General features: G+C 40.6%; 1 protein-coding gene across 1 annotated transcript; it reads right to left on the bottom strand.

Moving 5' to 3' along the window:
- Nucleotides 1-227: 227 nt before the first annotated feature.
- LOC147625611 (uncharacterized) lies at nucleotides 228-1,710 on the bottom strand. The gene is made up of 2 exons (XM_086817803.1): nucleotides 1,467-1,710; nucleotides 228-1,312 (listed from the first exon to the last, which is right to left on the bottom strand). The coding sequence occupies exons 1-2, from the start codon at nucleotides 1,647-1,649 to the stop codon at nucleotides 542-544; spliced, it is 954 nt and encodes a 317-aa protein (XP_086673929.1). The 5' UTR covers nucleotides 1,650-1,710; the 3' UTR covers nucleotides 228-541.
- Between the last annotated feature and the right edge of the window lie 10,524 nt (nucleotides 1,711-12,234).

Genomic DNA, 12,234 nt, shown 5'->3' with positions numbered 1-12,234 from the left:
CACACTTGGGTCACTAGACTAGCATTTGTGAAGAATAGAGAAGAGGATAGTTATATATAACATTAGATGTCAAGTTCACATGAAAAATATATAACATTACACTCAATATATTTATCTAAAAAAACACTCAATATACGATATTAGATAAAAGTTCACATGAAAATATAACATTACACTCCATATATATTTATCTATAAAAACACGACATGATTCTTTGATAAATCGTAAGCATAATAAATGTAAACTTATATAACGCTAACATGAAAACATAACCTCTCATTGGAGAATAGTAAATAAAACATTTTCTTGTTGATCATGGATGTCACATGGAAGACTAACATTCTAGAGAAGAAGGCTATGGGAGATTTCACATGAAAGACACTAGGATTCATGGTCTTAAGCGAGAAAGAGACCCTTATTGAATTAACTTTTGATATATCTCTAACTTCTAAGCTATACAACTAAAACCTTCCCTCGGTACAAGGATATAAAATCATCCTATACGTATATGAAGCGTGGGTGGTGGTGTCCTCTTACTTATTCAAGGTGTGTTGCACTCGTCTCTCTTCTTCTCGGCTACAAAGGCCTCAGCACTCTTCCCAAAGAAGTCAGCTCGTCTGTGGTAATCATCTGGTGTTTTGCCATCATCCTCTTGAAGAACCTCCTGTTCCCACTCTTGTAGCTTGTCCACTTGGGTCTCTCGCCTCATGCAATCTTTTGAGTCCTTGAAAAGAGAGCCTTCATCACGAGAGGACTCGCTCCACCCTAGCTCATCACGTTCTTGAAGCTCCATAGATGATTTTTGCCCCTCTGAGGGAAGGACCATAGCTTCTTTCACCATAGCTTCCCCCTTTTCTCCTACCTCTATACCATTTTCACATGGCCATAGCTTTGATGAGAAGCCTCTCTCTGCCATAACTCTCCAATCCATTGTTCTAGAACGAGGGCCTTCCATTGTTTGGCTATAGTTTTTGCACGTGGGGTTGATACTATAATTCATGTTGTTATCATCATCATGCTTGCTAGAGATATCTGATGAGGCGGCTTCTTCAATGTGTTCACAAGAGCCCTGATTGCTTTGCTGTTCTATGTTGTCGATGTTTCCCTCTTTGTCTAAGACGCGGCTTCGCCAAGCAGATGTAGATTCACTTTCACGATGGTTTTTGGACATGTTTAGTGACCCATTATCACAATGTGGACGTTCAAGATTATAACCTCCACCTGTTGATGTGCTCTCAACCTTTTCTTCCGGCCAAGAGCTTAATGAACGCTCTCCTGCATCTTTCCTAGGGTGGGTTTCGAGATTGGCATTCTGCAAACAAGAAGCAATTTCTTTTAAAAAACGAAATCAAAGCAGTATAATCTTTTTGATGTTCTCATGCACTTGACGGATTGTGCAAAAGTCCTGTCTGTAATAAACGCGCACGCGCGCGCGCGAGAGAGAGAGAGAGAGAGAGAGAGATTACATATATGAAAGTTCCGCAGAACCCACGACATTTCATGCGCCCATTTGTAATATTACAATGGACGAATTGTGAACGTAGAAAAGAGCTCCGCCGCTTGAACTTGGGCGCTTCCTTAAAAGCACAATTGGAGATTAAACAAGGTCGTTGCATCAAATCCCTGTTCAAGGAACAGCTTTCGGCCATCTCTCTCTCTCACGCAGACGTAGAAATCCCTTCAGTTTGTTGGTGCTCCTATATGGAATTCCTGGCAAGCAGCTTGCAGCTCCTATGAGTCCGCTTCAACATCAACATGCGTTTCTGCTCCGTTGGTTGCGTAGCAGCGCCCACAGATTGACAACAGGGCCCTACGTGGCTGCCCCACAACAAGACATGTAGCGAAAGTTTTGACACGTGGAAAGTGTCACAACGTGTCGTAGTAATTTCCTCGTTGCAGAATCTACGAGACGGGTTTACATGTGACAAAATTTGTCCCTTTTTAATTCGTAAGGAGAACGTTTTTGTCACTACCTTCATCTATCTGTTCACACCAAGGAGACTTATCTACTATCTATGTATGTATGTGTCGCACCTGCACGTGCACACACACATATATAAACAATAAATATAAGCATACAAACATATGCATGTGTCACTCGCAAAAAAATAAATATATGTATAGGGTATTTGGACTTTATTTAGAGTTATTAGATTGAGGGTGTTCGAAGAAAGAACATTTATAGGATTGTAGAATGTCCTGAGTGATACAATCACGGAGGAAAGTGTTGTGGGATAGCAACATGAAATACATGATTTTCAAGGTGAGTAGAGCCACACCCCAAAAAGCTCTATCTTAAATGGTTGGGACCTTACACATCACCAGAATGGGCATCAAAAACTCCATCAGAACTATACCTTCTTGTTTGAAGACTATTGAAAATTTAGTATTTCCTATTGCTCTCTTGTAAGGTGTTCAAAATGCTGAGAGTAGTGGCAAAACTTATTATCATTCTTATCTTAATAGCCGTTCCCATTCTTCTTTAGTATTCTTACGATGATCTTGCAGGAAACCTCTTGTTGCCTTATGGTGGATACATCATTATCGAGCTTCTTATGAGTAATTGGTTAAGTGCATGATACCCTTGCTGAAACAATTGGACCCTTGGTAAGTAATCATGTCAATGGGAAAACATGCAAAGTAGACTCTCATGCAAGAAATGAATTAGCCTTCTTATCCTTTAAAACCTTTGCTTCTACCCATTCTATAATACAACTAGGATACATGTGTGTTTTCATGATGCCTTGTGGGAGTTTAAGAAGTATTTCGCTAAAATTCATTCCCCACTTCTAAAATAGCAACAATTGCATAACAAGTTCTTGTGGCATAGAGTCCACCATTACCGATTTTCCTACCCTCCTTATCATACATTGCACTCCTTATGCAACTTAGTTGCCCCTCCTTAAATAACGTTGGCTAGTACTTTCTTTCTCTAATAACTATTCACAAGAAATGACCACTATATTAAACCTCGTATTAAACCTTCATGTTCCTTAGTTAGTACCTTGAGGAGGAGAGGGTGGCTCACTTTATACATATGTAGCATAGCACCTTAGTTTAGGTAGGGTTTTATTTTTTCAATTGGCGGACTTACATGCCGTGTATATGCAAAAAGATATTAAACAAATAGTTTAATTAAATTATTTATGTATATTTACAAAAGATTTTTTCTTAAGAAACTGAATTCCAAACATGTAGTGATTGCATTAGTGAGTTCTATTGACAACAAACTAAGGACACATTAATCTCAAGTTGCAAGGCTCATTTGAGAGTCAAGACGATCTCAGATGACCGATCTATGTCCATGCGGAACCTTAGTAATATATGTCTGGTAGCCTTAGTTCATCATCAAGTTCATTGTGTTGAAGCACTCTTATAAGCAAGACATCCTCTATCTAGAGTCTGTCTAGATCACCATCAAAGCTCCTTACCTAGAGCACCTAGGTGGGTGGACACCATGAGTTTGTAATTAAGTTTGCAAGCAGCAATATTGTTTACTCTCCACTTCTTTCTGCAATTTAGTACTTTGTATTGTGTTGATCATGCTTTCGCTATTATGTATTTTTACATGGTATCATAGCATAGGATCTAGGCAAAGCTTGTTTTAGCAGTCTACTATTTGAAGACATATTTGGAGAGATGGCCTGACGTGTAAATAACATACCCACGCGTACCTTCCCTCCACCTTTTGGTAATGGGAAGTTAGATTAAACAAATTACACTCTCTTAAAGTTCAAGATTAGGTATAGTCTCGATTCATATGAGTTATGGGAAATAGCAAACAACAAAGGTTGATGCTCGGGGGGTGCACTACTAGAAAACCCTAGGTATCACGTGCATTCAAGAGGTATTTAAAAAACCCCTTAACTAAAATTTTCCCCCCAATAAACTTAACCCCTCTTTACTTATGAACTTAATGATTTTTTTCTAAAATTGAATTGAAAAACCCCTCCTGTTAATGTAATTGTATTAATTTTTCCCAATGTATCTAATTAAAAAACCCCTCCCGAGGGTTGATGCAAGTTGGGTCCTACTCCCAAATCTAGTAGATCCACTATAGACCATATCGCTAGATCCCACTCTCCCTTTGGCGTGGAGGCAAATGAATGTAAATATGCTTAGTGCTATCATCCCTAGAAGCATTGATTTGGTGATGAGCTTGATTCAACATACTAACACAGCTTCTGAAGCATTGCCAATTCAAAGGAACTAGCATGGCTACCCCACAAAAAGACATGTAGCAAAGTTTTGGACATGTGGAAAGGATTTCACAAGCGTTTCATATAGTAATTTCGTAGTAGTTCAATACGAGAGTTAGGATGTTGAGGAAACTCCAATGCTCACACACATATAATAGATGTCTATGTATGTATTTCGTTTGTTTTGTTTTACGAGATAGGTTCACATGACACCTTTGTCACTACTTTCATCTCCCTGCTCACACCAAGGAGACTTATCTACTCTCTATGTATGTATGTGTCTTGCTTGCACGTTGTCGTGCCATGGCACGTTTATGATGTGAAACCGTGCATGTGAGGCCGTCAAATACACATCCAGATGCATGAGGTTATGTGCCATGACGAGTCATTATATGATGCCATGTACATATGTTCATATTGTAAATGAGGTTCAATAAGACGAGCTGAGGCTGAGCCAGATCTAGGAGTTTTTGTATATGAGTATGGAGGATGAAGTTTTTGCTGTTACTCAGAGCTCATGGGCAAGTTAGAAGCATCCAGTTATATATGATGGCATGAGGGCATACCAATGCATAAAGGAATGCATTTATGAAGGCATGGAAAAATACTTGAATGAGCAATTGGGGATTCTATAAATCACATGGGCCGATATGATGATTTATAAACTATGAAGGTGTCAAGAGAAATGGAGATTTAATGAACATCACAGTGCCGAAGAGTTCATTGAATGTGGGGGAAATGTGGAGATAGAAAACTGCACTTGGACTTCATGGATCATCATGTAAGAGGTACATGTATCTTATGTATATCTAATGTGGAGATAGAAAACATGGGGCTTGTAAGCATGTTTTCATAGGTGTGAGAATGCTTTGGGAATCTTGTGGTTATGCCTTGCAACCTTAATGCTAAGGTTAAAAACAAAGCACTAAGGCTAGCAGCAGCACGTGGCTAGCAACATACGTGGTGGGGTTTTCTAGATAGCATGGAAGAAAACGCGAGCGCAGCCTTTGACATTGGAAACTCCCGCATCAATAGCTGAAAAAGGTGGTAAGGGGGCCGAGTTCTCCGCGGGAAAAAGGGGAGAAAACCAGAGGCGACGACGGCGAGTGGGAATATGAGGAAATTTTCTGCAGAGTGAATGAACAGCGTCCGTCCAACCAGAGTCTTTAATTCCAAGGAGGCTGCTTCTGTTTATGGCGTGTAGGAGTTAGAATTGTAGAGAAAAATGAGTGCTATCCAATGATAAGATTTTCTTCATATACTTGTATTCTGTCTTCCGCGGTCTGCAGCGAAGCCGCCATAGGAGGAATAGAGAAAAATCGATGAAAATCTCACCTTGCTCTACTCACAGTTAAGTGGGTTTTTTTTTACTTTGAATATTATAATCAACGATTTGGAAAATCGTATGTTTGGTAAACCTTTAAAGGATTTGAAGAATGGGAAGTTCTTGGGACTTGGAGAATTGTGGAAATAAAGCATCAAAAACACATTAAGGTTCCGGAAGGTTGGTTTTACTTCCTACTCGATCGGGTTTTTGGGATTCAAGCCATGGAATTTTCTAAATCTCATGAGCATGTTAAAGCTATGCAAAATGCTATATTTTACTTGTGAGATGTTAGAATATTAAGGCAGGTTTTCAGGTGATAAAGTACATCTCGAAATAATGGTTTTGAGGGCACTGGATGTAATGGATGTAACTGGCCACATGTATATTGGAAAAATGGGAAGGCTTTGTTATGCCCACATGTGAATGGTTCAAAGGATTTCATGCAATTTTGTGCAATCATCGGGATGAATTCAAGGATGTAATGAGATGAATCGACACATGTATTTGTCATTGGAAATAGTGATGTTCAATACTCCTTGGGAAATTTTGTGCGTGAGTTTCCTTGTTGGATTTGACATTCACTCTCACAGCTAGAAGTTTCGTACTTTCCTGGCTGTACCGCACACTTCACGACATCTTTTGGTGAACCCGACGTGAAACTGCTGGGGTGAGAGTGTGGTGAAATATACAGGGAAGCTATGGCTGAGAGTCTGAGGGTCAGGGGGTTCATTTTGACCCCGGAGTTATGCAGATGTTTCAAATGTTTACCATGTACATGCAACAGCAACAAGCTGCTGAGAGGGGACAGATTTCCACGACCAAGGCATTACAATCAATTGTGAAAAAGGTGGATCAATTTGATGGGAAGGACATTACAAAGTACCTGCGCAATTATATAAAGGAGATGGAGCTAAACAGGGTGACTGAGGAGGATATGGTTCGAAGTTTCGAGCTGGTATGCATTCCTGAAATAAGAGAGCGCATAAAAGGATTGCAGACAGCACAGGGTGGCAGAAATTGGGAAGAGTTCAAGCTTGCTTTAAAGGATGAATACTTCATGGAGGATTCTGAGCGAGTGACCAAACGAACTTTCTTGGAATGGGTCACAAAACCTAAAATGGGAATTTCTGCCACAGAATTGCTAAGGGAGTTTGAGAAGCGTTATGCCCAGTTGTCAAGAATAGAGCGTGCAACTTTGGATAGAGAAAAAACAGAGCTCTTCTTGCAAGCAGCTGGGAAAGATCTCCAGGAGAAATTGGAAATTCTCCTTGAGGATAAGAATACAGAGCAGGGATTAAAGAGTGATTGGAATGATGTTGAGGATGCAGTCACTATGTTAGCAAAGCGGCAGCGGAGGAGGGATAAAATGGTGATGGGTTCTGCAACCCCAATAACTGCTGTTACCCCTGAGAATCTATCCAAACCAGCTGCTACAATTCCAAAGATAGATGGGCCGATGGATGAGCTTATCAAGGGTATGCGTGACTTAAAATTGAAGATGTCCAGGATTGAAGAAAAAGGTCTACCATTGGGACAGGCTTCTATGCAAAGGCCTCAAAGCAAAGAAGGGTTTACATATAGATGCATATGGTGTGATGACCCAGAGCATGCAAAGAAGGATTGTACCAGCTATAAAGAAGCTCTTAAAAATCAACTTGTGTTTTTCAAAGATGGGAAAATCCATCTTACAGAGACTGGTCTTCCATTGAGTACAAACTTTGGGAAAGGAGGGATGAAAAAGCTGGTAGAGGATATGGCTGCTAGTCATGCCATTTCTATGGTTGAGGCAGCAACCTATGGATTAAAGGTTGGTCAATTAAAGCAGGGATTTGAGAATGATGAGGATTATGAGAATGAGAATTTTTGGCCATCAACAATGGAATTAATTGCATCAAAGAAAGTGTCAAAGCAAGCTTTGCATGAGGCAGGTGATTGTATACGTCTTGAGACTGGCTGGGAGGAGCCTGTGGATTCTTTATCCATTCATGCCTATATTGCCAGATGCCAAAATAATGAGGCACAGGTAGAGGAGAAGCGAAAAAGGGAAAATGAGGAAGGAGGGCCATCAAAAAGAGTTACACGTGGAAGTGAAAAGAAGGATCCTGGGCCATCACATATGCCTCCACAGCATAGCAGACCTCCACATGATGTTTCAATGGAAGAAGTGCCAGCAAAAATGAAGGAGAAGGGTAAAGGGAAAAGTCCACTCTACAAGCTTCAATCTGATATTGAAGTTGCAACAGATCTCAAAAAGGTACTTGAAGAAAGGATTCTAAACAGCAGGGTGGAATTCACACTAGGGAAAGTCTTGGGAATTGCAAAGAAAGAATTTCATGATGAGATAATTGATATTATACGAAGAAAAAGGCAGTCCATAATTGAATCTATTCCATCACAAGGGGAGGCAAGCACTTCCAAGACTCATGGAGTACAGGTACAGAAAAAGGAAGAGAGAGAAAATGTGGTGGAATGTAATCACTCTGCTGATGGGGCACGACAAGTGCGCTTTGTGGAAGAGGATGATGAAAAAGAAGTTCTTACAAAGAGTCATTACTCCAGGAGCCATTGGGCAAGAGCAACCACTGAAACCCTTGTCAAGATAGGTGATTTGGAAGAGCCATATGTCGCTCTAATTGATCATGGGTCTGAAATAAATCTTATGGCTAAAAATCTCTACAACAAATGTAAGTGGCCAATGGATGTGGATCATGGGTGGATGATTAAAGCAGCTAATAATTCATCTGGAGAGCTTTATGCAGCATGTCCAAATGTAAGGGTAACTATAGGGGATGTGAAGGATGATCAGAATTTCTTTGTTCAGGAGATGTCATCGTATCCCCTCATTCTTGGGCAACCCTACATTACAGCTGTAAGGATGGAAACAAAGGTTTTGGATGATGGTTCAGCTTATGCAAGAATAAGGAGTAAAGATGGCAAAAAAGCTGTTCAGTTTTTGACAGTTTGCATTAATCATGAAAGGAATCGTGAATCTCTTCGGGCACAGTCACTCCCAAAGATAAACAGAGAGTTCATGAATTACAGGGAGATGAGGGATTTTGGCCAGGTGCCATTGTAAAGCGGGATTCCAATGGTACAAGGGGAAATGAGTTCTCGCAGGACTCAATCAATGTAAATAGTTTTTCGGCAAATTTTCAGGGATTCTCCAGCTATGGATCACTGGTTTTTGTAAAAAGCGAGGATTTGAAGCGTGGCATGCAAAAACATATACAAAATGAACAAAAAAGTTTTGAGCAGTGTGGTCTTTTGGAGAAGAATGAGTTTATTTCAGGGGTGCTTGATGAGGTGTCATTTATAGATACTATGGATGTGCTTTTTGATATGGGAAGAGCATGCTTACAGGGTGGAAATGAAATGATAAAGGTCTCATCTGTGGAGATGTATGATATAATCCAGGAATTTGAGGGGGTGGAATGTAAAAACATGAATTGTGAGATGGATGCTCATGTTGATACAAAGTACAAAACGGTTGCAAAGAAGGTGAAACCAGTTGCCTTGCCCTTGCCACCAGGAAGCAAGGAGAAGATAGATGAAGCTTCTATGCAGCCAAATCTTAGAGATCCGAAGAAAATTGGGCATAAATTTACTCAAGAAACTCTGAAAGAGCTGAAGATTGGTGAGAAGGATTTTCTGTTGCCAGTTGAAAGGGAATGCTTTGAGGAGATGCTTGTAAAACATGGGAAAGCTTTTGCCTTTCAGCCGCATGAGATAGGTTGTGTTGATCCAAGTGTAACAGCACCAATGGTGATCTTTACTGTTCCACATGTACCCTGGAACCTGCGGCCAATTCCGGTACCAAAGGCTCTCTTGCCAAAGTTGATGGAATTACTAAAGGAAAAGATTAGGATGGGGATCTTGGAGCCTTCATGTGCCCCATATTCCAACAGATGGTTTACTGTACCAAAGAAAAATGGGACATTGCGCTTTATTCAAGACATGCAACCTGTAAACAAAGTCACAATCAGGAATGTGGGAGCAGGTCCAATTGTGGATGAGTTTGCAGAAGCATTTGCAGGGAAAGCTATATACTCTATGGGTGATCTGTATTCGGGATATGATCAGTTCCAGCTGGATATACAAAGCAGGGACTTGACCACAATGAGAACTCCTTTGGGATTAGTAAGGATGTGTACCTTACCACAGGGAGCCACTAACTCAGTGGCACATATGATGAATGGAATGAACAAAGTCTTACGAGACTTCATACCACAAAAAATTATGCCATTTTTGGATGATGTGCCAATAAAGGGCTGTGATGAGAAAGACAAAGATGGGGATTTGGATTCAAAGGGGTGCCGCAAGTTTGTGGCAAATCATATAAAGGATTGTGACATGATTCTATCCAGGCTTGAAGAAGTGAATCTTACTTTATCTGGGCTGAAATCAGTGTTTGGGGTTGGTGAAGTGCTAATAGTGGGACATCTTTGTAGTACTAGTGGACGCCGTCCTTGTCCAGCCAAAATAGATGCAATACAAAGAATGAAAGAGACATGCATTAATGTTACAGAGCTGAGGAGATTTCTTGGAGCATGTGTCTTTTATGTTATTTGGATCCCACATTATGCACATGTAGCAGATCCTCTTTATCAGCTTTTGAGGAAAAATCAAAAATTTTTGTGGAGTGCAGTACATATTAAAGCTATGCGGAAGCTGAAATATTTGCTCCAATCATCACCCATTTTGAGAAAGGCAGATTATGAGTGTGGCAGGCCTGTGATTGTTACAGTTGATACTAGTCCTACTGGGATAGGATGGGCAGTAGGGCAAGATGATGAGGATGATCATAGGTATGTAATTAGATTTGGAGCAAAGGTATTAAGCTTTCGGCAACGAAAGTATCCACAGATCAAGAGAGAATTATGGGGGATAGTCACTGCTCTAAAATGTGAAAAAGAATATCTTATTGGGGCATCTGTACTAGTGGAAACTGATTGCTTGCCACTTCTTGGGATGATAGCGAGTTGTACCACTCCAGATATTGCTATGCTTAGGTGGATTGCTTATATCAAGTCACTAAATCCTGAGTTTGAGCATATTGCGGGAAAAGATAATCCAGTTGTTGCAGATATGCTATCAAGAGCCAGGTATGAAGATGAGAAAGAAATGATTAGTGACATTGATGATGTGGGTACAAAATTCTATACTACAGCATATGCAAAAGGGGATCATATTTGCCTATCGAATGCACTTGAGTCTTTTATTGAGGAAATATATGAAGGAGATTGGTTGCTTATTGGTCAATATTTGAGTACTCTGACAAGGCAAGAAAATTGGTCTGACTCAGAATTTAAGAGGATCCTCAGAAAAGCATATGGTTACTTTTTAAAGGATGGGTATCTCTGGAAGCATCCTAAACAGAGGAATGCTATGCCACAGAGAGTCATATGTGATAAAGAGACTCAAGGAAAGCTTGTGAAAGAATTCCATGAGAGTCTCTGGGCTGGGCATAGAAGTGTGTGGGCCACCTTTACCAAAATAAAGGAAAAATATTGGTGGAGAGGAATGTACAAGGATATTTCCCAATATGCGGAAACATGCATAGTATGCCAAATGTACTCAAATGTGCGGCATCGTGATGGCTTGCAACCAACCTACCCACCTGCCATGCACTACAAATGGGTAGTGGATCTAGTTACAATGCCTTTGGGAATTTGGCAGATGCGGTATATAGCACTTGCAAGAGAAGATTTGACAAATCAGGTAGAAGGGCGTGCTCTTAGAACAAAGAGTACGGAAACAGTATGCAAATTTCTCTTGGAAGATGTGATCTGCCGATATGGTTGTGTTGGGAAAATAACAGCTGATAGGGGTGAGCTAGATGTTGAAGAAGCAAGGGAATTCTTCTCTAGAATTGGTATCAAACTGTCCCTAACATGTGCTTACAATCCTGAGGGCAATGGGAAAAGTGAGCGAGGACATCCTCCAATCATTAAAGCTTTGGCTAAGGCATGCAGAGGAAGGATGAGAGAGTGGCCAAAGCTGCTACCATATGCCTTGTGGGCTGACCGTACAACTCATAGCTCAGTGAACAGGATACATGCCTGCAGAATTAATGTATGGTCAGAAGCTAGTGATGCCAGTTGAAGAAGTAATTCTAACTTGGAATGTATTGCCCTGGGTGGAAGGATTGAGCAGAGATGACCTCCTTGCATTGCGAATAAGATAGTTGGAGAGGAGGCCTGAAGATGTAGAGCTTGCTAAAGCTCGCTTGAAAGATGCAAGGCTGAAAAATAAAGAAAGATTTGATAGTAGACACAGACTCCGGCCAAAACCTATTGAAGAAGGTGATTGGGTTCTAATGTATGATAGTAGCCTTGACAACCAATTCACTGTTCAAAGAAAATTTGCAAAAAGATGGTTTGGCCCTTACATTGTCAAGTATGTGCATGGAAATGCCACGTATACTCTGTGTGAGCTTGATGGAACAGAAGTAAAGAATCTTGTGGCTGGCAAAAGAATCAAGATATTTAAAAGAAGGCATGATGGTGATCCTTTTGATTCACAAGAGATTCAGGATGAGAAGTTTGACAGTGGAAGTATGGATATGATTGAAGAGGAAGAGGATGATCTTCCTGGAACTGCAGAAGATGAAGACGACATCCAGTTATATGTGGACCTTGATGATGATTTGGCACATACCAGAGGATGTGCAGGTTTAGAGGGGGTGGATGTCGTGCCATGGCACGTTTA

The sequence above is a fragment of the Cibotium barometz genome, chromosome 23 (assembly GCF_041138505.1).
Source record: "Cibotium barometz isolate CiBa-2024 chromosome 23, ASM4113850v1, whole genome shotgun sequence".
In the NCBI taxonomy this organism is placed as follows: domain Eukaryota; kingdom Viridiplantae; phylum Streptophyta; class Polypodiopsida; order Cyatheales; family Cibotiaceae; genus Cibotium; species Cibotium barometz.
The sequence above is the reverse complement of the archived record's forward strand: the minus strand, read 5'-3'. Positions and strand labels throughout refer to the sequence as shown.

What these genes read in the sequence shown, in the direction of transcription:
- LOC147625611 (XM_086817803.1), bottom strand. Translation starts at nt 1,649, where the DNA reads ATGGCCGAAAGCTGTTCCTTGAACAGGGATTTGATGCAACGACCTTGT. An exon ending in TCTGCGGAACTTTCATATAT is followed by an intron (nt 1,313 to 1,466) that starts GTAATCTCTCTC and finishes TCTTGTTTGCAG; the next exon opens with AATGCCAATCTCGAAACCCA.